Source organism: Trichomycterus rosablanca, chromosome 21, assembly GCF_030014385.1.
Source record: "Trichomycterus rosablanca isolate fTriRos1 chromosome 21, fTriRos1.hap1, whole genome shotgun sequence".
Taxonomy (NCBI): Eukaryota; Metazoa; Chordata; class Actinopteri; order Siluriformes; family Trichomycteridae; genus Trichomycterus; species Trichomycterus rosablanca.
The window spans coordinates 18,219,073-18,246,926 of NC_086008.1; the positions used below are offsets into that span (position 1 = coordinate 18,219,073).

The window sequence follows — 27,854 nt, forward strand, 5'->3', positions numbered from 1 at the left end:
ACTGACCTGAAGCGGATTGTACATGTAGGGTCCCAGCAAAGTGTACTAATGTTTTAAAGTTATTAAATACAAACATATACACATATGTCTAAGCTGGACTGTATATGAGTAATAAATGTGTTTAATAATCACCAAAAAACTGCTGGTATTAGTGTATTTGTAGGTTAGTCAGAATGGGTTTGTTTCTTGTTGTTTGCCGATTGTCCTTGTAGGTAAAGATCATCAGGGAATGACATGTTAAGTGTCAGATATGGGCTTTAAAGCTTTGGTTTGTTTATCAAAGCCAGAGCATGTTAAACGCTGTTATGCTCCATTTGTCGTTGGCTTTGTACGTTTTGGTGAACTAATGTGGCAGCCATCAGTGTTAGACAGTGTCTGACCCCAGATTTAACACAGGTCTCGGCAAAGCAATTGTCCTGTATGATCAAATCAACATGGACACAGCTGATGCGTTACACTCTGATTCAATTTCTTTTAAGCTTTTCGCTGACAGTGAAATCAGAGGCATGTTAGAAGGTTTAAATGATTAAGGAACAAACTCTAGCTGTTTGTAGATACACATATGGTTAAAATATACATTTGGTGTACGTGGACACCTTTCAAGATTATCAAGGTCAGGTTTTTAACCACGTTTATTTCTAACAGGTGTATAACATCAATTAAACAAAATACATTTTATACTTTATAACAACTAAACAGCACAGACATACTTCAAAAATGTGTGTAAAGCCTGTTTAGCCATTAAAAGCAGAGCAAAGCTGATGGTAAGAAGTGTGATTCCCAGGTGGAGCAGTCAGGGTCGTTTTCAGGTTTGCTCCAGAAGCTCTGGTTTCCTCCCACAGCCCAAAGACATGCAGTCAGGTTAAATGGTAATACTTAAGTCCCACTAGGTATGAGTGTGTGTGTGTGTGTTTACCTTGTTATGGACTGGCAACCTGTCCAGGGTGTTTCCTACCTTTCACCTAGTGAATAAGACCCACTGCACCCCTTAATAGGATAAAGCGGTAGTAAGGAATAAATGAATGAATTAATGAATCAATGTAGATTGATAGGTGTTTTTTTCATATTTAAAGCAGTTATTTACAGGGCAAAACAACCAATTCATTCACATTTTAGATTCAAACTAGATTTATTGCCAAAAGTATATGAACGCCCATTCTTTTTTTCTTTTTTTTTTATGCATTTTCTCCCCTTTTTCTTTTTTCACTTGAGGCAAAGGATTCAGTCACTGTATTCTCAACAGTGCTTGAGCACATGATCGAATTTACACCCTTCAAGCTCAAACCAGTCATTTAATTTTAATTAGGACACAGGAGAACGATAGCGTAATGATATGAACGTTGGTGTAAGTTTGTGAAGTTTGCTGTGTTCTCTCTGTGTGCTCATGGGTTTTCTATAAATATAAATATTCCAAAAACACTGCACCAGGTTGGTCTACTATTCTAACTCAGAATCAGAATATCTCTATTGTCATTATACCAGGTATAACGAAATTAAGGTGCAATACTCTCTAGTGTTATAAGCAATACATTTAAAGAAAAACTAGAATTAAAACTAGAACAAAATACCAAGATTTGCATTTACAAAAATTAACAGAATTTACAATAACACAATAACATTAACACACAAAAATATACTTTCTGTCAGTAACAAGCTGGTGGAAAAATTGCACATTACCCTTAGTAAACATTGTGAAATTGCCCCAAAATTGCACATTACCCTTGTAATTTTAATTGCACATTACCCTTTGTAAACATTGTCCGAAAATGCACAGTTTGTAAACATTGTCCAAAAATTAACAGTCTCATTGTTAGTAAAATTGCACAGTCCCATGTGTTTAAAATCACCTTATATAGATATATTTAAGGTTAGTACTGCGGTGGGGTAAAAGCTATTTTTGAGCCGGTTTGTCATTGTCCTGATAGTCCTATATCGTCTGCCTGACGGTAATAATTCAAACAGATGGTGGCTGGGGTGAGATTTGTCCATTACAACTGTTAGTAGATAAGAGTTTAAATGACTAAGGAAGTGTGTTGTGCCCCATGATGGACTACCATCCACAAGAAGTGTGTTGTGCCCTGAGATGAACTGGCGCCTTGTCCCAGCTGTACATGCCTTAAACGTCTATACTTTCTTACATAATCCATTGTGCTTTGTCATTGTTTGCTTTTTTATGCATTCCCTCCCCCTTTTCTTCCTTTTTTAGCGCGTCCAGTTGCCCGATTGCGTCATGCTTCCTCTCCACCAATGCCGATCCCCCCTCTGATCGAGGAGAACGAAGCTAACCCATGTGGCTCCGACACGTGGGCAGCAGCCGTATGCATCTTGTCACCTACACTTTGACGAGTGCAGTGCGGATCAGCACTGTGTAAGGAGAGACGCACCCTGACGGCACTCTTTTTTCCGTCTCTGTGCAGGCGCCATCAATCAGCCAGCAGAGGTCGTAATTGCATTAGTCATTGCATTAGTCCCTATCCGGCTTTAATACCCCACCACTATATGAACAACAGGCCAATCGTTGTGCATGTGGCCGCTCAACCCAGCCGGCAGGCAGAGCCGAGACCAGATACGATACATTCCAAGTCCCAGCTCTGGTGTGCTAGCGTATTTTACTATTGTGCCACCTGAGCACCCCATATGATTTTTATTTTTAAACCAGCAACGGACTGGATCCTGTTTAGGTGGTGTTACTTTGTTGTGTCCACTGTTCCAAAGAAAGGCTCTAGGTTCACCTGATATGGAAACTAAATGAATAACTAAATGGCAACACACAATAAAGAAAGTGTGGAGAATTTCAAAATGAAAAATGCAACAACAACCCTCTTGCACACTTGAAGACGGTTTGCAGGAAGAATGGGACTAAATAACACCCGAAACACTTCATCACTTGGTATCCTTGGTGCCAAAACGTCTTTTGAGTGTCGCACACACACAGAAAGAAAGGCAACATTACAAAGTGGTAAATGCTTTACCGTCCCAACTTTTTTTCTAAATTGTGTTGCAGGTCTGAAATGCAAGAATGGATGTTTATTAATAAACAAAATGTTAAACAGACAAAACATGAAATATCTTGGGTTTATACTGTCTGCAATGAAATAAAAATCAAAGTAATTGTAAAAACGCTTGTTCTTTGTGCACTGTCCCTTTTGCAACTGCAACTTTTTTTTTTTTCCTGATTTGGAGTTCTATACACCGATCAGGCATAACATTATGACCACCTTCCTAATTGACTGGTCTGCAGCTATGCAGCCCCATACGCTACAAACTGCGCTGCGCTGTGTATTCTGACACCTTTCTATCAGAACCAGCATTAACGTCTTCAGCAATCTGAGCTACAGTAGCTCGTCTGTTGGATCGGACCACACGGGCCAGCCTTCGCTCTCCACGTCCATCAGTGAGCCTTGGCCGCCCATGACCCTGTCGCCGGTTTACCACTGTTCCTTCTTTGGACCACTTTTGATAGATACTGACCACTGCAGACCGGGAACCACCCCCCAAGAGCTACAGTTTTGAAGATGCTCTGACCCAGTCGTCTAGTCATCACAATTTGGCCCTTGTCAAACTCACTAAAATCCTCACGCTAACAGGTGCCGTGATGAAGAGATAATCAGTGCTTCACTTCACCTTTCAGTGGTCATAATGTTATGCCTGGTCAGTGTATGTACATATACAGTACATACTGTATAATTAGTACTGTCTACTGGCCATTATCACACTTGGTGCTGTCCCTTTACTTTATTAGGTTTTTAAAAAATGTCCTTCAGGTATCCTGGTTGCGCAGTGGGATATTCTGCGAGCACACCAGCATTTGGATTCCGAACTCCCCGAGTCTAAGTGTTATCTCTGCTACCAGTCTGCTGGGCACCCAGTGGCTGGCATAATTATCAGTGCCTGGACGGAAGGCTCCGAAGTGCCTTTACAAAAGTGGAGGAACACACCAGTGCATGACTCTCCTTGTGCAAGACTGACCTCACGCACGAATCCACCGAAGTATGAGGGAGCGTGTGTCGGGCAAATACACCCTCCTCAGATGCAAACAGGGTTTCCCAGCAGTGGAGGAGTAATTGTGTTAGTGTGTGTTGTGCTGGTATGAGTGAATAAGACACCGCAATGCTGCTGGGGTTTTTAAACACCTCACTGTCACTGCTGGACTGAGAATAGTCCACCAACCAAAAATATCCAGCCAACAGCGCCCCATAGGCAGCGTCCTGTGACCACTGATGAAGGTCTAGAAGATGACCGACTCAAACAGCAGCAATAGATGAGCGATCGTCTCTGACTTTACATCTACAAGGTGAACCGACTAGATAGGAGTGTCTAATAGAGTGGACAGTGAGTGGTGCACGGTATTTAAAAACTCCAGCAGCACTGCTGTGTCTGATCCACTCTGACCAGTACAACACACACTAACACACCACCACCATCAATCGTCAATGTCACTGCAGTGCTGAGAATGATCCAATAGCTAAATAATACCTGCTCTGTGGTGGTCCTGTGGGGGTCCTGACCATTGAAGAACAGCATGAAAGGGGGCTAACAAAGCATGCAGAGAAACAGATGGACTACATCTTGAACCACCCGAAAACTGCTATTAATTAGAATGTGCCGGAACATGGGTACTACTGTCCACCTTAGTTTTTGTGATGATGTTCTTGGTTAGTGACTCTTCTATACGAAGCCTCATTTGCGATCATTACTGTACTGTGTGCACCAGTACGTCAACAAATCAACAGCTTGGAAGTAGGAGTGCACTAATCAGATATTGGATTTCAGTGCGAGAGTGACACTGGCCTGAAAGGCTGGATTATATGGGATCAGATCTGACAGTTTGCAGTCTAATCCTGTTACATTTGATGCTGTGAAAGCATGCAGACATGTCAGTCAGGACACGTTATCGAACCACATCATCATCATCACACCTTTCACTTTTTGCATAACTTGCTTGCTGGAGTCTGTGGACCTTATTTTTGTGGTCAAAGCATATTTATAAGCATGGCAGGTACAAATCTTGCTATTTTGTGCAAGGATGAAGTCAGTAAGCTGGTGCAGAGTGGTGAACTTGCAAAAAGGGTCACGTAAAATTTATCTTCAATGGTCAGGACCACCACAGGACCACCACAGGACCACCACAGAGTAGGTATTATTTAGGTGGTGGATCATTCTCAGCACTGTAGTTACATTGACATGGTGGTGGTGTGTTAGTGTGTGTTGTGCTGGTATGAGCGGTTAAGACACAGCAGCGCTGCTGGAGTTTTTAAACACCTCACTGTCACTGCTGGACTGAGAATATTCCACCAATCAAAAATATTCAGCCAACAGCGCCTCGTAAGCAGCGTCCTGTGACCACTGATGAAGGTCTAAAAGATGACCAACTCATACAGCAGCAATAGATGAGCGATCGTCTCTGACTTTACATCTACAAGGTGGACCGACTAGGTAGGAGTGTCTAATAGAGTGGACAGTGAGTGGACACGGTATTTAAAAGCTCCAGCAGCACTGCTGTGTCTGATCCACTCATACACACCACCACCATGTCAGTGTCACTGCAGTGCTGAGAATGATCCACCACCTAAATAATACCTGCTCTGTGGTGGTCCCGTGGGGGTCCTGACCAATGAAGAACAGGGTGAAAGCAGGCTAGAAAGGTATGTAGAGAAACAGATGGACTACAGTCAGTAATTGTAGAACTACAAAGTGCTTCTATATGGTAAGTGGAGCTGATAAAATGGACAGTGAGTGTAGAAACAAGGAGGTGGTTTTAATGTTATGGTTGATCGGTGTGTATATACTGTACATTCTTATGGCAGTACATGTAGTGTCAACTAAAATGATCAAAATTCAATGTCACTTTAGCTGTTATACTTCCACCCCCAACCACTAAGAGGCGATGCTAGTTAATAGCCCTGGTTTTCAAACAAAGTCAAGTGATAGGTGGAGCCATTTGCAGGTAGCAGGTGGCAGGTAATTTATAGTATTGTTAGTAGGAGTTGGGTCTGAAACTGCTGAGGTTTCTTCACTGTTTGATGTATGTAATGTAAAATCAATGTTAAATTGTAAATGAATTGTGCTTTTTAATTTTATTAGATGTAGGTTTTATTGATTTGTTTGATATCGTTTCTTTAGCCTGTTTAAATGGATGAATCTAACCAACTTCACCTGATATGGATAACCAGCAAAGACTTGTTGTAAGGCCAGTGGACAAACTACAGCCAACAGTCTGAAACAGCTGAGAACTTAAGGTAGGAGGTCTGCTTATTATTTTATTTATCAGAAAGGCAGCATGTTTGGTAGGCCACAGTTGGGACAGCAAATGTAAAATTTAGATACAGTGTATTCTATTGGGAGGATTTTTGATGGTTTGTTGTTTATATGGCATATGTTTTAAGTAACTGGTGTCTTTGTGATAAATGTAGATGTGATTTAAGTAATTATTGTCGTTTATGTAATAAATATGTGATCTGAGCAATTGGTGTCTTTGATGTGATAAATATAGATGTGATTTGAGCAATTGGTGTCTGTGATAAGAGTGTATGTGGCATATGTGATTTAAGTAATTGGTGTCTTTGTGATATAGATGTGATTTAAGTAAGTATTGTCTTTTATGTGATAAATATATGTGATTTAAGCAATTGGTGTCCTTGATGTGATAAATATAGATGTGATAAGTGTAGATGTGATTTAAGCAATTTATGTCTGATGTGATAAGAGTGTATGTGGCATATGTGATTTAAGCAATTGGTGTCTGTGGTAAATGTGATTTAAGCAATTGGTGTCTTTGTGGTAAATGTGATTTAAGCAATTGGTGTCTGTGGTAAATGTGATTTAAGCAATTGGTGTCTGTGGTAAATGTGATTTAAGCAATTGGTGTCTTTGTGGTAAATGTGATTTGAGCAATTGGTGTCTGATGTGATGAATGATTTAAGCAATTGGTGTCTTTGTGGTATATGCAATTTTAGTAATTGGTGTCTGTGGTATATGCAATTTTAGCAATTGGTGTCTGATGTGGTTAATGTGATTTTAGCAATTGGTGTCTGATGTGATGAATGTGATTTTTAGCAATTGGTGTCTGATGTGATAAATGTGATTTTTAGCAATTGGTGTCTGATGTGGCATGTGTGATTTTAGCAATTGGTGTCTGATGTGATAAATGTGATTTTAACAATTGGTGTCTGTGGTAAATGTGATTTTAGCAATTGGTGTCTTTGTGGTAAATGTGATTTTAAGCAATTGGTGTCTGATGTGATAAATGTGATTTGAGCAATTGGTGTCTGATGTGATAAATGTGATTTGAGCAATTGGTGTCTGATGTGGTAAATGTGATTTAAGCAATTGGTGTCTGATGTGGTAAATGTGATTTTAGCAATTGGTGTCTGATGTGATAAATGTGATTTTAACAATTGGTGTCTGTGGTAAATGTGATTTTAGCAATTGGTGTCTTTGTGGTAAATGTGATTTTAAGCAATTGGTGTCTTTGATGTGGTAAATGTGATTTTAAGCAATTTGTGTCTGATGTGGTAAATGTGATTTTAAGCAATTTGTGTCTGATGTGGTAAATGTGATTTTAGCAATTGGTGTCTTTGATGTGATGAAGGATGTACATAATTTAAGCAACTGGTCTCTTTGATGTGATTCATGTAATTTAAGCAATTGGTGTCTGATGTGATGAATGTGATTTAAGCAACTGGTCTCTTTGATGTGATTAATGTGATTTAAGCAATTGGTGCCTCTTATGTGATGAATGATTTAAGCAATTGCTGTCTGATGTGATGAATGTGTATGTGGCGTACGTAATTTTAGCAACTGGTCTCTTTGATGTGATTAATGTGATTTATTCAATTGGTATGTCATGAATGATTTAAGCAATTGTGTCTTTCATGTGATGAACGTGTATGTGGCGTATGTGAGTTAAGCAATTAATGTCTGATGTGATAAATGTGCAGGTTACATATGTGATTTAAGCTATTTGTGTCTTGGATGTGATAAATGCGTAAGTGGTGTATGTGATTTAAGCTATTAGTGTGTTTGATGTGATGTGTATGTGGTGTATGTGACTAAGTTATTGGTGTAATTGATGTAATGGATGTGATTTAAGCAGTTGGTGTCTGATGTGATGAATGTGATTTAAGCAGTTGGTGTCTGATGTGATGAATGTGATTCAAGCAATTGGTGCCTCTTATGTTATAAATGATTTTAGCAATTGGTGTCTTTGATGTGATGAATGTGTATGCGGTGTATGTGATTTAAGCAATTAATGTCTTTGATGTGATAAATGTGTATGTGGCGTATGTGACTTAAGCAACTGGTGTCTTTGATGTGATATATGTACGTTACATATGTGATTTAAGCAATTAATGTCTGATGTGATAAATGTGTATGTGGCGTATGTGACTTAAGCAACTGGTGTCTTTGATGTGATATATGTACGTTACATATGTGATTTAAGCAATTAATGTCTTTGATGTGATAAATGTGTATATGACGTATGTGATTTAAGCCTAAGTTGATATCTTTAGCACATTTACACCCATGTCTGCAAATATTCTCTATGAAAATACAGTATAATCCTAATACTCCTAAAATGAGTGTGGCATGGGTATGTGGTCACAGTACAGCTGTTAAGTAACTTTATTCTATTTACTTTACTTTTACAACTTACAACTGTAATGCACACATCACTCTATAACGGTTGTTCTTAAACTTAATTATTTATAACCAGACAGTTAGTTAATAATACATGCTGGACATTGAAGAAAAAGTGAAAGATACTGTGAACTTGCCAGATCTAAAGCAGAAAATGCAATCAATTACTCTTTTCTATATTTATCAGTAGTGAACCATGACGCTCAAATCTTTATTTGCTGATAAAAGCATAAAATGCCTATTAATTAATTATGGTTATTAATTATAGTATTTATAAGTTGTAATATTACAAGGCTGTTCTGTATCAGTGCTGGCAATTTTTATATCAAACAAATCACATTAATACTTGCCATGTTGCTTCAAATCAATGAGTATAAACAACCCAAAGTTCAATACCTGACAATGCTTTGTTTTCAGTGCAAAATAAGTGCATGCAGTAAATTGTGGTACCAGAATACCAAGAGGAAATACAAAGGTAACCCTAGCTTGTGTTCCTCAAAATGAGACTAAATTTATATCTATGTTCCAGTTCCAGTCAGGCCAGAGTTAAAAAAACGGGCTCTGCAAATGTATACATTTGCAGCCTGCACAGCAAGGGGAACTTGTTATAAAGTTAGTGATAACAAATATGGGTGGGCAAACTTTTTGATTCAAGGGTCACCCCGAATTTTACAATTGGAAAATCTTCAATCAGACAGCCAGGCCGGAGCAGATGGGGAGAGGGGGGAGACCTAATATATACTGGTCTATTCATTGTTAAAGTAGGGCTCAAAGCAATGGCAACCATGAAGAATGAATATCTGTGTGTAGAGACAATAAATGTGTATGTGGTTAAGTGATTTAAGCAACTGGTGTCTATGATGTGATAAATATCAGTAGCATATGTGAGTTAAGCAATTTTTTGTCTGATGAGATGAATGTATATGTTACATACAGTATGTGATTTAAGCAATTAGTGTTTTGCAAACACATATACACAGTGAGGGGAACTTTCAGATTTGTAGCAGAAGTTGACTAATCCGAGACAGAACGTGCTGGTAAAACCTCAGGAGTTCTGCAACACTCCAACTCCCAGGTCCATACTGGGTCTAATTAGAGTTGTCAGAGCTGTATCAGCACTAAGGTATTGATCCCAAAGCAAGGGCGTGTGGCTGCTTTCCACTGGCCCCCAGTCATCCTGCTGCCTTTTACTATGCCCATGGCCTCATCTTTCCTGATTTATCTCTCCCCAGCGCCCCACAGTATCTACCCATAATTACAGTCTGCTTTCTGACAGCAGAATAGGTGTCTGGTTTTGTTCGTGTAGCCAGTAATGGGACCTCCTGGTGCTGGTTAGAGGAGACGGTAGTTAGGTGTGAAAAGTTGGTTAATGATCATAAGAGGATCTTTAATTAGTGGAGTTTTGTTATTGATGTTGTGAGGACAAGAAAATTATTTGGCCTATTTGCAGTGTGATTTATCCACTTTCCTTTTTCTGTTCTGCTGATTTTGTTCCACCTTAGTACTGGAGTTTTGTACTATAATTGAAGTGTATGTCATTACTGTGTTGGTTGTGTGTACTATGATTGATTTTGTATTTGTGAATTTTGGTCATATTGCCCATCCTGCTGAATATTTTAAGATACCTGGCAGTTTTGCTATTATCTAAAAACCATAATAATCATAACAATTTATCACTGGTTTATTTATTGTGTTAGTATGTCACCGCCAGTGTTACTTGACACAAAAAAAAAAGTAAGAAAAGTAAGTACACAATGATGCCATTCAGTGCTAGTTGTATAAATATAGGGCAAATTGTGCTAAATCAAGCCACTTAATTATTTGTAAATTGGGCATAAGAAATGTTTAATGATCTCAGTAAATTCCCTCATGCAATCCTGCTGAGGAGACATGATCAAAGATGACTCCCGTAATGCAAAGTTGCTGCAAGCTTCCACAGATTTGTCCACTCATCACTTCTGAAGTGCTTTGGGTGTAAACTTTGTCTCCTGCTTAATCTATTTATACTTAATGTGGATGGGTGGATTTGAGTTGGTAAGTGGATGGATGGATGGATGGATGGAAGGATTAATTTGAGTGGCTGACTGGATGGATGAATGGATTGATTTGAGTGGGTGAGTGAGTGGATGGATTCGCGTGGGTGGATGGATGGATTTGAGTGGGTGACTGGATGGATGGATGGATTTGAGTGGGTGACTGGATGGATGGATGGATTTGAGTGGGTGACTGGATGGATGGATGGATTTGAATGGGTGACTGGATGGATGGATGGATTGATTTGAGTTGGTAAGTGGATGGATGAATGGATTAATTTGAGTGGGTGACTGGATGGATGGATGGATTGATTTGAGTGGGTGAGTGGATGGATGGATTCACGTGGATGGATGGATAGATTTGAGTGGGTGACTGGATGGATGGATGGATTGATTTGAGTGAGTGGATGGATGGATGGATGGATTTGTGTGGGTAGATGGATGAATGGATGGATTGATTTGAGTGGGTGACTGGATGGATGAATGGATTGATTTGAGTGAGTGGGTGAGTGGATGGATGGATGGATTCGTGTGGGTGGATGGATGGATGGCTTGATTTGAGTTGGTAAGTGTATGGATGGCTGGATGGATAGATAGAAGGATTGATGTGGGTGGGTGGGTGAGTGGATGGATACTTTTCAGCTAAATTTATTTCAGCCTTTTTTATTTATTAATTTTATTTTATTTAATGGATGTGACAAACCAGGCATATTTTATGGGCACAAGTTGCTGTTCATTTATATATTTATATTTTTGACCCACATTCTTATTAGTTTAAGATCATTGAGTTGCCAGAAAACAGCTGAAATCCTTAAACTGACATGATTTAAATGTCCTTTACAAGTTTATGTTAACCTTTGACTATAACCGTACACTTGCATGACATTATTAACAGCAGCAGTAATAGTTCAGATGAAAAACAGGAGCCCTTGACATTTATGGTTTGTCACACCGTGTTGATGGCTTTTTTTTTTACATTAGGGTTATATTTTGTATTATTTAATGACACTTAAGTCTACTAACAGACGTCTTCATGTCAGTGCTTTTACTGACATTTTATTAGCATTAATTTCATTGTCCTTGCATGTTTGGTGTCCGTGACCTGCTTTGACACATTGTTTTTTACATAGTCCTAAAAATTAGGTCTAGTGTGTCTTTCCTTACACAGCATCGAAGACCCCACCTTCTTTTTAGTTTGGTCTTTTCCCACACAGCGGACTTAGTGGCCAATTTTTGTCTGCTGCAGGCACTGCCAATTGCCTGCGTGACCTGGGTGCCTATCTTCTGTTTACTTTGTCCTCTCCACCTCCATATGTATGTAAACAATATTTTTGATTAGATGGATGGTTCATGATGGGAATGGTTCTAGGAGAAAAGATCCATTGGTAATCAGGTTAAATTGAGTTTTTGGTTTAGATCTGGACTGCTGCCTGGTATTTGGTGACCTCTAATCTACCATTTGTACTCTTTGTTTAAAAGATATTGATGGATGGAACATATTAGTCTGTACTACATTTCATTGTGCAGTGTCATTGGTTCTCCTTTTTTATTATTAAAAAGACCATGTGTTGTGTTCTGCAAAGCATTCTTAATATTTATATTTGAGGTGTTTTTTTGCATAGATTTTAGCTGTAGAGTGGAAATGCTGCTTCGTCTTTAATAAACAGGGCTGCCTATGCTGTTTAGTGTGTGCTGTATAAGCCATGCTTGTCAAATTTTGATGGCTTAATAATAATAATAATAATAATAATAATAATAATAATTAATAATACAGTATAATAATGATTGATAATAACGATAATAATGACAATAATAATAATAATAACGATAATAATGATAATAATAATAATAATTAATAACAATAATAATTATTATTATTATAACAATAACAATAATAACAATAATAATAACAATAATAATCATTAATAATAATAATAATTATTAATAATAATTAATAATAACGATAATAATGATAATAATAAATAATAAAAATAATGATAATAATAAAAATAATAATAATTAACAACAATAATTAATAGCAACAATAATAATAATAATAATTGTTATTATTATAACAATAACAATTGTTATTAATTCTGCTTAATATTAATTTTACCTCTTTATTAAAAGCAGTAAATTGTACAGTTCTGATAATCTGTTAATGTTTAGATGTTACAATCACAAAATTAGAAGTAGGCAGAGTAAAAACTTCAACATTATTTTACTATTTAAGCAAACAAATGCAAAAAAAACAAAAACAAATGTGAACAAAATGTGCAGGTTTTTAAACTATTTGTTTTGAGACTCATTTGCTGTTTTTCAGTCATTTGTTATTGTTGGATATTCTTTTTAAAATTACAAAGCTGGTCTTAACTGCTCCAGTCCTGGATGTGTTAAACTTTATAAAAAGTCCGTGTTGGTTTGCAGTTAAGTTTAGTAGCGTAACAGTGAATTTAAACCCTAAATTGTGATCGTTAAAGAGCTTTACACCTGACTAGTTAATAAATAATTCAGAAGTTCACTCGACTGTCAATCAAACTCAGTTCTGTTTGCCGACACGTTAGGGTGAAGCTGGATACACTCGCACACACGTAAATGGAAACTTACAGAAATGTTCTGTTATATTGTATGTATTATGTACATTTATTTACGTCTGATTTTTAATTGCCACGGACCTCATGCGGGCCGGTTGGGGATGGGCCGTACAATGCCCAGGTCTGTCTTACATGGTCAATTTTTTATGATACCTTCCAACATTCTTTCTAGTAAAAGAGCTATTTCAGTGCATCAGGAACTTTTTTTAGCTAAAAGTTTGTCTTTAATTTTCATATTTATTTTTCAAAGTTTTTATAACCTTAGAAAATTAAGTACCGTCTACACACGACTCCAGTGTTTCTTTAAAGTGCATTAGTCTTTCTTTTATAGTGTTTTTATTTTAAGCCCAGAGAAGGGAATACAAGAACAAATATGAGAGCAGCTGAATCATAAAGCTGACTGCCATATATTTAATACATCTCCAAGGTGTGACTAACAACTCGGATAGGATTCGAGAGACTAGCAGGAGCATTTGATCAAGGACGATCGCTTTTATTTTCACTATATACTGCCATGCTTTAAACACAAAGGAGCATTTCGACACACACCTTAATAAACCTGAAAGTAAGCAACAGCAAGGTGAGGTTATTAAATAGATGTTTAATGATGACTATCTCTTAGCTCTAGTCTAGTCTAGTCTGATGACTAATACCTGACTGTTTCCTATCAATATCTGTTCAACAAAAATAGGCAGGTTATTTTTATACTTGCTTTAGAGTCCAAACCTGATGCTGATTCTGAGCTTGTTTGGGACAGATCAAGATTAGACTAGGACTGGTTACACACTATGACATTTTAAAAACAGTGATGGTTTTCTCCGGAAGCTCTGGTTTCCTCCCACAGTCCGAAGACGTGCAAATAAGGTGAATTGGTCCATTTTTTTCCAAAAAATACACGTTTCCACTGTGTGATGGTCCATCCTAGATGCCTCCGAGCCCAGAGAAGTCGACGCCGCTTCTGGACATGGTTAACATAAGGCTTCTTTTTTGCATTTGTGCATCTAACTCCAGTATTGTAGTATAGGGTTGCCAAAGTAATCCCTTGCCCATGTGGTTATATCGGCTATTGTTGAGTGGCGGTTCTTGATGCAGTGCCGTCCGAGGAATCGAACATCACGGACGTTCAGCTTAAGCTTTTGTGCTTTAGTGAACAATACCTACACTGACTTTTTGTCTTTTCTTTCCTAATTATTTTATTTATGAATTTTCTCCCCTTTTCTACCAATTCAACATAACCAATTAGTCTTCCGCTGCTGGAGATCATAATATCGCGGTCAAAGAGATAATATTTGCCACTTTATTTATATTTCAGGTGTTTTTTTTTTTATTATTATTAATAATTAAATGGATTATTGATATTTATTGCATAGATTTCAGCTATAGAGTGGAAATGTTGCTTCATCTTTAATAAACAGGGTTGCCTATATTGTATAGTGTGTGCTGTATAAGCTATGCTTGTCAAATTTTGATGGCTAAATAAATAATAATAATTATAATAATAATAACAATAACAATAACAATAATACAGTGGTATCTTGGTACAGTTGTAACTCAACGTCCCCTAAACTCAAAATCTTTGAAACTCAACACCCTTCATCAAGACATTTGTACCCTTAGGCAGTGCAGTATAACATCATCAAAGTGTGAATATGAGATGAATCTGCATTTGTGTGGAATAAGCGTCAGATTCACTCTGAAAGCGTCCACATGTATCTGTGCTTAGCTGGATTTTTCTCCTGTTTCACTTTTAAACTTGTGTTCTAGCTCGAGGTTCTTAGAAATTGTGAGAATCAGCTTTTCAAGAGAGTCTAAAACGCTTATCATTAAAAAAAAGCTTATCTCTTAATTATTACTGCTCATAAGTTCTTTTAACTAATTAAGACAGAGAAGAAATAAAGGTAAAGAGCAGGTTATTGATTTTTAACTTTTTAATAGTTTTTTAGTGTTTATATATTACGCTTGTGTTAGTTTCAGTGTATATGTCAAAAACAACCCTATTACTTTACATAAGCCTAAAATATATGCAGGTTCATGGGACCATTAACATTAACAGGTTTCCCATACATCCTTATGGGAAAAAAATACCTTAAGACTCAACTTGATGCCTTTTAAACAAGACACCATTACCAGAACCAATTGACGTTGAGTTTCAAGGTACCACTGTAGTGGGGTTTTGTTAAAATAGTCTTGTTTAATTTGCTTTATATAATAATGATAATAATAGTCTGGTAAAGGCTAACTTCTATGTTTTAGTACTACAGTACATTAAAATAGCATTGTGATCATAACAGGATTCTGAGAAGAAAGATCAAAGAGTTGTAATAAGTATTTTATACAATTTTAAACTTTTAGCAGTGTCAATTGCACATTAACACACAGCTAGATGAGGTCCGGGTTTCACTCACGTTTCATATTCCTGGATTAATGCCGCCTTTCTATCACACCGCTCCTCTCATGGTGTAATGCCGTCTTATAAATTCAACCCAGGTTGTTAACCTTTTCAGCCACTTTCCAAGACGCTGCCTCCCTGACAGTTTTCAAATCCGCCTGTTGGATTCTCTGCGGTACTGATGGTTCCTCAGATTCCTTTGTACATTTCGAATGCATCTAAGCTTCGAGAGTATTTTTCATTCCTGATAGGGCTGCACGATATATCGTTTCAGCATCGTCATCGCGGTGTGTGCACGCGCAATAGTCACATCGCAGGACGTGCGATGTCACTTAATGCAAATGAAATCAAATACGTCATGCTACAACTTTTTTGCTGCTTGACACACAACGAAAATTCACAGCGTTCTCATTTTCCATGACGTATCTACCAGTGTGTTCGAAAACCTAGTGAGCCGCCTCGCTGTCCTACTACCTACATATGCAGCTGCCTCTGTAGAGAGGATTTTAATAAGTCATTGACTTATAGGGCATGTTATTTGAACACGCTACTTAGCGATTCCATCGGGTTTCGCGTTTAGCATTTAGCATCTTGCCATTAAAACCAATGGAATGAGGTGGGACAACGCTAACATGTCAATATAACATCTCGATTCGTGTACAGAAAACGGTTACATTTGCTGACAAGCCCAAACTTGCAAATAAAAACGTTTATTTACATTTGAGAATAACTTTGTCCGCACAGTCAGCCATGTTTACTTTTCTGTGAGAGAAGAGATGCCGAAATGAATTCTGGGATTGCCTTCATCACTAAGGACGCTTCCGATTCTCACTCGTTCTTGAGTCAAAATAACGTCGAAATATTAAGATGCCTCAGTAGTGAGCTTAGTAACTAAGGCATCTCGTATTTGGAACAGGTGTATAGCTGCTCTTTTGTTTGTATAGGTTTTTTTTAATAATGTTTACTTCTTGAAGAGGTTTTGATTGTGAAATAAAATATTAAATGACCCATTTTGTCAATCCTGTTAATTCCCTCATGTGATATTGAAGCTTTCTTAGTTTAATGCTCAGTTTCAACCGAGTACAAAGATGTAGCTTGTCATAATCTTTTGTATCCCTTGTAGGCACCACCCTTTTTCACATATGAGCCCCTTATTTAGAGTAAGATACATACATTATTAATATTATTAATAATGTGGTGAAAATTCCTGCATTTTTTTAATATCGCAATATATATCGCAGGAAAAAAAAATCGCAATGTCTGTTTTTTCCAATATCGTGCAGCCCTAATTCCTGACCAATCTGTAAAACCAAACTGGTTGAAGTGGAACCGTGGCCTTGCTAGAAATCGAATAGAAAATCTGTGATGATCAGACTTGTATGGATGTAATTCCAGCGTTATCACCCATGTAATATTTATGAATCTCTGGTGTCTGGTGTCCACTGACTTACTAGGATTTGTCTGCAGTGCTGAGGTAATAAATGTCTCGTTTTATAGAGTGAGCAGCAAATTGCTAGAGTCGGAGAATCTGACAGACCTCGGTTGAGTTTGTTGATGGATTTTAGCAGTTCTGAATCTATAGGTATGTAAATGAGATCGTCATAAGTCGTCCAAGACCGTACATTAAGATAAAACTGTAAGGAATGCTGTTACCTCATGTGAACCCTCATACCTACCTGCTATAAAGTGAGACCACTTGCCCTCCTCTGTGTATCAAGAACCCCTTTTAAACACATCCTCTACATGCCCACGGTTTGGGAAATACACCGATCAGCCATAACATTAAAACCACCTCCTTGTTTCTACACACGCTGTCCATTTTATCAGCTCCACTTACCATATAGGAGCACTTTGTAGTTCTACAATTACTGATTGTAGTCCATCTGTTTCTCTGCATGCTTTGTTAGCCCCCTTTCATGCTGTTCTTCAATGGTCAGGACCCCCACAGGACCACCACAGAGCAGGTATTATTTGGGTAGTGGATCATTCTCGGCACTGCAGTGACACTGACACGGTGGTGGTGTGTTAGTGTGTGTTGTGCTGGTATGAGTGGATAAGACACAGCAATGCTGAAGAAGTTTTTAAACCCTCACTGTCACTGCTGGACTGAGAATAGTCCACCAACCAAAAATATCCAGCCAACAGCGCCCCGTGGGCAGCGTCCTGTGACCACTGCTAAAGGTCTAGAAGATGACCGACTCAAACGGCAGCAATTGATGAGCGATCGTCTCTGACTTTACATCTAGAAGGTGAACCGACCAGGTAGGAGTGTCTAATAGAGTGGACAGTGAGTGGACACGGTATTTTAAAAACTCCAGCAGCAGTGCTGCGTCTGATCCACTCATATCAGCACATCACACACTAACACACCACCACCATGTCAGTGTCACTGCAGTGCTGAGAACGATCCACCATCTAAATAATACCTGTTCTGTGGGGGTCCTGGGAGAGTCCTGAGCATTGAAGAACAGGGTGAAAGGGGACTAACAAAGCATGTAGAGAAACAGATGGACTACAGTCAGTAATTGTAGAACTACAAAGTGCTTCTATATGGTAAGTGGAGCTGATAAAATGGACAGTGAGTGTAGAAACAAGGAGGTGGTTTTAATGTTATGGCTGATCGGTGTACATCACAGTCAAGATTCAGTAGTTAACATGCATAAACCCTTATGGTGTAAAGAACTGAAAATTATTTGGTATTCAGCTCCTTTATGGAACAAAATGAAGCAACTGACAAGCATGATAGACTGACATGAGAATTATTTACCCTGTCATGAACACTGATGTCAGTAACGCGTTACTCTAATCTGACCACATTTTTCAGTAACACGTAATCTAACGCGTTACTATTTCCAATCCAGTAATCAGATTAAAGTTACTTATCCAAGTTACTGTGCGTTACTATTTTTGCGTCTCGGAGAGTGACGTCTGGCCTATGCGACAATTAAGTCACGAGCTGCGTCCGGAATCGCATACTTACAGAGTATGCACTAGATTGGAGGAAGTATGCACTACTCGGCCGGTAAAGAAGTCCATACTTTCAGTACAGAAGTGTGCAGTATGCACACAACACCGCTATGTACTACACGTGGGGACGTGATGACGTAATATCACCATAGTTACAGACTCATTACAAACCCCACTCGCCAAAATTTTGGATATTTATCGTCTTTTTGTTATTTATTTGTCTTTAAAAATGTTATTTTATTTATCTTACTTACACCTGTGAACAGAGGACTTAGTTTTCTGCTATCTTTCTTGTTTCTTATTCCACTTCAATCGCCTACGCAGCTCCAGTTGCTTTACGGCAGCTGCTGAATGTAACTAATAAAGTAACTTGTAATCTAACTTAGTTACTTTTAAAATCAAGTAATCAATAAAGTAACTAAGTTACTTTTTAAAGGTAACTATGCCATCACTGGGAATATTACCATAGTGTAAGCAGGGTGTAAAACAACTAAATAAATGAATAAATAAGCTCCTTTATGTACATACAGCATTGAAATAAATAATGTTGCAGAGATTACATAAAGATCATTGGTTTTAAACCCATGTTTATGGCCGGCATGCATATGTTTTCTGATTATGCCCAGGATACAGATATTAGGAATATTATCCACTGCTAAAATTGCATTTTGTACCTCCACCTCTGCATAGTACACACTGTTTAAGATTCAGCATTTAATATCATGTTCTGTTATAAGAATGCCATGAAGTAGGTACGGCTAACTCACACTGTCACGTTGCGGTCAGGGCAGCTGTCTCCAAACGTGCCCCCTTGCTCTTTAAACGTAATGAGGTTCCAGACGGCAACCACTGTGTCATCAGGCACTGTGAAGTGGAACAGCTCCACGCTGGCAAACGATCGGAAGGCATTTAGCTTGCGAGGTGTTCGGGTGAAATAGTCTGTCACAAACAGGCAACCTGCATAAGAGGATCGAGAAGAGAGTGGGTTAGATTACAGATTCTAAACTCAAATCCTTGATGCCCATTGGCGCACAGTCTCAGCGACCCACAGTTTGCCTATAATTTTTGATGTGACTCAGGCAACACAAACGCCCCCAAATCAGAAAAAGTTGGGACAGTATGGGAAATGCAAATAAAATAATAATGCAGTGTTCCTTACATTTACTTTGACTTTTATTTGATTGCAGACAGTTTGAACCTGAGATATTTCATGTTTTATCTGCTCAACTTCATTTTATTTGTTAATAAACATCCATTCCTGCATTTCAGGTCTGCAACACATTCCAAAAAAAGCTATAAGGGGGGCTAGTAATGAGGTGAAAAAACTAAATAATGATGCGATTTTAAACAGGCGATTGTAATCATGGTTTGGTACAAAAGCAGCATCCAGGAACCGCCACTCAACAATAGCTGATATAACCACATGGGTGATGGATTACTCTGGTAAACCTTTGTCAAGCACTACAATACAGAGTTACTGCACAAATGATACTTAATACTTTACTGTGCAAAAAAGAAGCCTTATGTTAACCATGTCCAGAAGCGGCGTCGACTTCTCTGGGCTCGGAAGCATCTAGGATGGACCATCACACAGTGGAAACGTGTATTGTGGTCAGATGAATCAGCATTCCAGGTCCTTTTTGGAAATATGGACACCGTGTGCTCCGGATCAAAGATGAAAAGGACCATCCAGACTGTTATCAGGAACAAGACCAAAAGCCAGGGTCGGTCATGGTATGGGGTAGTGTCAGTGCCCTTGGCAAAGGTCATTTACACTTCTGTGACGGCAGCATTAATGCAGAAAAGTACATTGAGAACTTAGAGCAACATGTGCTGCCCTCAAGACGTCGTCTTTTCCAGGGACGTCCAGCATCTTTTAACAAGACGACGCAAAACCACATGCTGCACACATTACAAAGGCATGGCCGCGGAAGTAGAGGGTACGGGTACTGGACTGGCCTGCCTGCAGTCCTGACCTGTCCCCAATACAGAATGTGTGGAGAATATTGAAACGAAAAATGCGACAACGACGACCCCGAACTGTTACACATCTTAAGACGTGTTTGCAGGAAGAATGAGACAAAATAAAAGCTGAAACACTAAATCACTTGGTCTCCTCAGTGCCAAAACGTCTTAAGTGTAGTGAAAAGGAATACCCTGGTTTCACCAGCATTTTCTACATTAAATAAACATGTTTTGGATGAAAATGGCATTTCACTACTATAAATAAAACCTCTTTTATATTTCTAGCCACTGACCTTAATCACAAATGTCATGTGACTCACAACGTTGGCCTGATAAGGCAAATAAAAAAGGCACTGCTTTCTTTTTAATACAAGCAGCCCACATACAAACCAATCTCCAAGAAAATAAAAACAAGTCTTTTGGAAAACATGCTTCGGGCAACACTGGACCCTAAATTATTTAGCATAAATACATCCTCAGATATTCCAAGTTGCAAAAATTCATTTTAGGGAGGTACCCCCGGACCTTGACCCGAACCCCCCTCCCCCCCCCCCTCCCCCCCCCAAGCACAAAAAAAAAAAAACTCAAAAACCTCTCGCACACACCAAAGGATTATGGGTGATAACAGAACTTTTAGAAGCTGCTAACTGAGCTACTAAGCTAACTGTTCGCGTCACAAACACATTAATGTGTACTACAAAGATTTATGTTACCTACGTAGTGCACTAGATTGTATATTAGAAAAGAATTTATGTTCCTTACTTAGTGCACTAGATAGTGTACTAGATAATAGACTTATGTTTCTTACATAATGCTTTAGGTAGCGTATTAGTTAACGGATTTAGGTTCCCTACATAGTGCACTAAATTGTATATCAGATAACGGATTTATGTTCCCTACATAGTGCACTAGATAGTATTTTAGATATGAATTTATGTTCCCTATGTAGTGCACTAGATAGTGAATTAGACAATTGGTTTATGTTCCCTACACAGTGCACTAGATTGTATATCAGATCACGGATTTATGTTCCCTACATAGTGCACTAGATAGTGTATTAGATAACGGATTTAGGTTCCCTACATAGTGCACTAGATAGTGTATTAGATAGCGCATTCATGTTCACTACATAGTAACTAGAAAGTATAACTAGATGATGATTTGTGTTCCTTACATAGTGCACTAGATAGTGTATTAGATAATTATGTTCCCTACGTAGTGCACTAGATAGTGAATTAGACAATTGATTTATGTTCCCTACACAGTGCGCTAGATTGTATATCAGATAACGGATTTATGTTCCCCACATAGTGCACTAGACAGTATATTAGACAATTGATTCATGTTCCCTACATAGTGCGCTAGATTGTGTCGCTCTTGGCCGCTCGTTCTAGATACCGGGAGATTTGATCTGACTTGCGGGCATCAGGGAGCCGCTGTGTATATGCGGGAGACTGCCGGAACTTCCGGGAGACTTGGGACGTCTGCATCCTGCTCCTTCACCATGTGGTTTAAGCAGGGCTATATTTGGGATGGATCTAAAAACAAATGTCGTATGGTCGGACCTCTGTCTTTCCCTGTGATTAAATCAAAAAATGTCCTGCATTTGGCTCCCGTTCAAAACAATCTCTATGCAAAATTAATTTAGCCGCTATCCTTCAGCGCAGGCCAGAGAGAAGACACAGATGACATTCTGCAATCTGCTTTAATGAGCCTTGCCTTCCTGTGGCACCATTGTCAGCAGGCCTAATGGCTTGCAATCTTCCCCTTATTTGTGAAGGGAAAACATTTATACTCTGCCACCGAGCTACTTTATACTTTCTATTCCCTGTGTGTTCAACAGGCTGGCACCGTTTATTGCTATTCGTCTCCCAGGGGCAAAAGGAAATGTTCCATTCCATGCTCTTATTGAGAATCTTGACTACTCTTCTGTCATGTTTTCAAAATGAATCTGAACAGTACTGAAGCCGAGGCCTTTTTTTTGTACACAGTATTGGCCTATTGAAATCCAAGAACCCAAAATGCTGGTATTTTTCATCTGTATGCTTTAATTATTCCAGCTTAGACTGTACAAGGTACAAAGTATTTCAAGGTAAATAAAATAAACGTTTTATGGCACTAAAACGGCTTCATAGGACCATAAAATATTTTATGGAACCGTACTGTTAAGCACGAAGCAGAATTATTCTAAAAGATATTTCCTTATTAGTGTTGAGGTGATTGTGATAAAAGTCTAACACCTACACTCTATATACACTGATCAGGCACAACATTATGACCACCTCCTTGTCTCTACACACACTGTCCATTTGCTCAGCTCCACTTACCATATAGAAGCACTTTGTAGCTCTACAACTGGTCAATGCTCAGAACCCACTACAGAGCAGGTATTATTTAGGTGGTGGATCATTCTCAGCACTGCAGTGACACTGACATGGTGGTGGTGTGTGTTGTGCTGGACTGAGAATAATCCACCAACCAAAAATATCCAGCCAACAGCGCCCCGTGGGCAGCGTCCTGTGACCACTGATGACGGTCTAGAAGATGACCGACTCGAACGGCAGCAATAGATCGACCGAGCGCTCGTCTCCGACTTTACATCTACAAGGTGGACCAACTAGGTAGGAGTGGACAGTGAGTGGACACGGTATTTAAAAGCTCCAGCAGCGCTGCTGTGTCTGATCCACTCATACCAGCACAACACACACTAACACACCACCACCATGTCAGTGTCACTGCAGTGCTGAGAATGATCCACCACCTAAATAATGCCTGGTCTGTAGTGGTCCTGTGGTGGTCCTGACCATTGAAGAACAGCATGAAAGCAGGCTAAAAAAGTATGTAGAGAATCAGATTGACTATAGTCAGTAATTGTAGAACTACAAAGTGCTCCTATGTGGTAAGTGGAGCTGATAAAATGGACAGTGTGTGTAGAAACAAGGAGGTGATTTTAATGTTATGGCTGATCAGTGTAGTTTAGGCATACTAGTCTGTGCCTTTCCTTATAGCGAGAAAAGAGGACAGTAGCCTTTTGATATAATGGCTCCTACTTCAAAGTCCCTTCAGATTGAAAATTAAGTCACACCCCTGTCTTCCCATCAGATAATTCTCTTCTGAAATATATTCCAGGATTTTAATCTCTTTTTTCCTGCCTTCGGCCTCAACTACCCCTCAAAAGCTTGGACTCCGGCTTTAAATCGATAGAGCTTGATTGGCCAGAATAGCTTTTAACCAACACACCAAGTCTAGTGGGATGCTAAAAGCTTTAGCCAAAAGAAAAAAAAAAACCCAACCCACTGGTTTTACAATCTGCTTTGTGCCTCACTGAGCATTTTGCAGCAGCTTTGCATACAGGATTATCTCGCAAAAAGGTTGCTGGCACACTTGGCAATTATAGTGAATGCCAAACACAGCGGAGAGGAGTAGAATGATGCAGGACGGAGCCGTCAGACTAGATCTGTCTAGCCTACAGAGATGGAGAAGTCAACCGAGAGGAAGCTCTGCAATATAACAATTACAAAGACCGCAGCTTGCTGACCGTATCCCAGATTTCAGGTCGACCATCAAGTATATAACCTACCTCCTTTTTCTGATTGCCCTCCTCACCTCCATTATTTACAGACATAACAAATCAGCTGCAGTGACACTTTTATTAAGCTGATGGACTTTCCGAAGTATGACGCCAGCATGGGCTTTTCATCTGTTAACTCTGACGGGCTTAACGCTCTCCTCAGATTGGCTTCTCATACCAGAGCGTCAGAGTGTGAGCAGAATTACAGTCCGAACAGCCACAGAGACAGACGGACCATTCGGTCTAGCGCTCGCTGCAGTGCTTTTGTTCCTAACTAGGAACAATTTAGCTCGCATTTTAATGAGCTGTATTTTTTCAAGTATGCAAATGAGGCTGGCATGTGCATAGTACAAAACTGCAACAATATCCTTAAGGACTATTTTCATATATCAAGTTGAATTTAAATATTGTTAATCAACGTGTAAAACCTCATTTCCAGAAAAGGTTTGGACGGTGGGAAAATGTATGTAAATAGAAACAGGCATCAATCATTTGCAATTTCTTTATGACCCAAGCTATATAATGGTTTGACTAAACATTAAGATAAGATTCCTTTATTGACCCCCATGAGGGAAATTCGGGTGTTACAACAGCTCAATATTGACTTTATAATGCAATTACCATTATACAGCAGTATGACAGTTACAGACACTGTCCATTTTATCAGCTCCACTTACCATATAGAAGCACTTCGTAGTTCTACAATTACTGACTGTAGTCCATCTGTTTCTCTGCATGCTTTGTTAGCCCCCTTTCATGCTGTTCTTCAATGGTCAGGACCCCCACAGGACCACCACAGAGTAGGTATTATTTAGGTGGTGGTGGTGTGTTAGTGTGTGTTGTGCTGGTATGAGTGGATCAGACACAGCAGCGCTGCTGGAGTTTTTAAATACCGTGTCCACTCACTGTCCACTCTATTAGACACTCCTACCTAGTCGGTCCACCTTGTAGATGTAAAGTCGGAGACGATCGCTCGGTCGATCTATTGCTGCTGTTTGAGTCGGTCATCTCCTAGACCTTCATCAGTGGTCACAGGACGCTGCCCACGGGGCGCTGTCGGCTGGATGTTTTTGGTTGGTGGACTATTCTCAGTCCAGCAGTGACAGTGAGGTGTTTAAAAACCAGCACAACACACACTAACACACCACCACCATGTCAGTGTTACTGCAGTGCTGAGAATGATCCACCACCTAAGTAAAACCTGCTCTGTGGTGGTCCTGTGGGGGTCCTGACCATTGAAGAACAGCATGAAAGAGGGCTAACAAAGCATGCAGAGAAACAGATGGACTACAGTCAGTAATTGTGGAACTTCAAAGTGCTTCTATATGGTAAGTGGAGCTGATAAAATGGACAGTGAGTGTAGGTTTTAATGTTATGGCTGATTGGTGTAAAATTATTATTTACTTGGATTGTCATTTGCTTAATATTAAAAGCAGTTTGAACATTGTGGAAGACTGAGCAAATAGTCCAATATTATTTAATATAATTACTGATATCTCAGGATTTGTATCAGTATCATAAAAACTAAAGTAAAAATACAAACATTGATCGGAGACTAATGGTATTAATTAAATGGAAATGAATGAGAGCTGAAGCAGGCATGAAGGCTATTCACATCTTTGTTTTTCTTCCCTCACCTCTCGAGTCTGCTCCAGACCGCTCTCAATGGAGCCGAGCGACGATAAATCACGACCCCCTTTTTATTACGTTCCCTGTCAATACCTCGCACACAACGAAGTTTACTGCCGCTCGATACAGGTGCCCTTCTTTTCAATTTCACCCTGGGATTGAAGGGCATTAAAATTAATATTAGCCCCTCCTCCCCACATCCCACATCCCACATCCCCCTCTCCCAGCCGTGTTCTGCCTTCAGCATTGACGGCGGATCAATAATTGATGATGACTTTCTCTTTCTCTCCAGCTCTCTGGTGTTCAGGCACATTCGCAAGCCCTTTCAAGTCTTCTATGCATGAAAACATGAAGACATTCTAATCACACTCGCATGTTGTCATGCTCGTCAATCACATATACACCGATCAGCCATAGCATTAAAACCACCTCCTTGTTTCTAGCTCCACTTACCATATAGGAGCAATTTGTAGTTCTACAATGACTGACAGTAGTTCTGTTTCTCTGCATGCTTTGTTAGCCCCCTTTCATGCTGTTCTTCAATGGTCAGGACTCTCCCAGGACCACCACATAGCAGGTATTATTTGGGTAGTGGATCATTCTCAGCTCTGCAGTGACACTGACATTGTGGTGGCGTGTTAGCGTGTGTTGTGCTGGTTTTTAAACCCTCCCTCTCAACTGCATCAAGGTTCTGTGAGTCACAGTCAGCATCATACTGGGTATTCCAATCACCCAGTGATTTCTTTGCATACCGCAATGCTACATTTTTATAGCACTCGACATCAACACACAGGAGATCCTAGAAGTAAATTGCAGTCGCAGTCTCTAACACTGTGATGATGAGACCCACTGACTACTAAAATAAACGTTTCTAACACTTGCAATCTTGGCATGTCACAGCCTGTCTAAAATAAAATAAAAATGCCCTTATTTGGCACACATACATATACACATGTACAGTACAGTACAATGAAATGCATATGAGTGAGCTGAAAGGCTGCCTCCCAGATTATACCTTCACTACATGACTGCACAATGACAGCCTGACATTAAGCTCCGGAGGCAGGTCATCATGGCTAAAGCTCTGCCTGGACTTCAATTTGCCTTCTCACCTACTCATCCTCCTACTCCTTACCCCAAATCCCCAGGTTACATCCTTCAAAGCGGGACATGCGTAGCCTTTTCCGGGAGAGCAAGGTGTAATCTGGTCTGCCGCTATAATTACCTGCACCTCTATCACCCAGACACTTGTATTAAAGGTGTGACGAATGGAAAAAGTACTACAGCCTCTTACCAAGCTAGTCTATAACCAGCTGAGGTGGAATTGTTGGTACGTCATTGCTTGTATCGTCGGCAGCTTTGGCACTTTAAATAACATCATTCAGTCTTGGATAGTAGTGTTTGCTTGTTTTGATACTTTCAGCATTTTCATTTATGTAACAGACACCAATATTCACATATAATCCATTTCAAAATCAGAAAAAGTTGGGACAGTATGGAAAATGCAAATAAAATACAAATGCAGTGTTCCTTACATTTACTTTGACTTATTTGATTGCAGACAGAATGAACCTGAGATATTTCATGTTTTATCTACTCAACTTCATTTTATTTATTAATCCACTCGTGCATTTCAGGTCTGCAACACATTCCCAAAAAAGTTGGGATGGGGGTAATTAAGGGCTAGTAATGAAGTGTTGTGATGTCAACAGGTGATTGTAATCATGGTTTGGTACAAATGCAGCATCTTTGGTGAGCAAAGATGATCAGAGGATCTCCAGTTTGTCAACAAATGTGTGAGAAAATTATTAAAATGCTTAAAAACAATGTACGTCAAAGAAAGATTAGAAGGGATTTGCATATTTCTCCCTCTACAGTGCATAATATCATTAAACGATTCAAGGAACTGGGAGGAATTTCAGTGCAGAAAGGCCAAGGGTGCAAGCTTAAGCCTGAATGCTTGTGATCTTTGATTCCACAGACGGCACTGCATCAAGAACCGCCACTCAACAATAGCTGATATAACCACATGGTTGAGGGATTACTTTGGCAAACCTTCATCAAGC

At 39.2% G+C, this 27,854-nt stretch overlaps 1 protein-coding gene across 1 annotated transcript in view; it reads right to left on the minus strand.

Moving 5' to 3' along the window:
* tmem8b (transmembrane protein 8B) overlaps positions 1–27,854 on the minus strand; it is a 225,618-nt gene that overhangs the window by 136,815 nt on the left and 60,949 nt on the right. Inside the window, exon 2 of the mRNA XM_063018330.1 lies at positions 19,391–19,580. Within this exon, the coding sequence (XP_062874400.1) occupies positions 19,391–19,580 (190 nt within the window). The remainder of the gene's footprint in view (positions 1–19,390; positions 19,581–27,854) is intronic.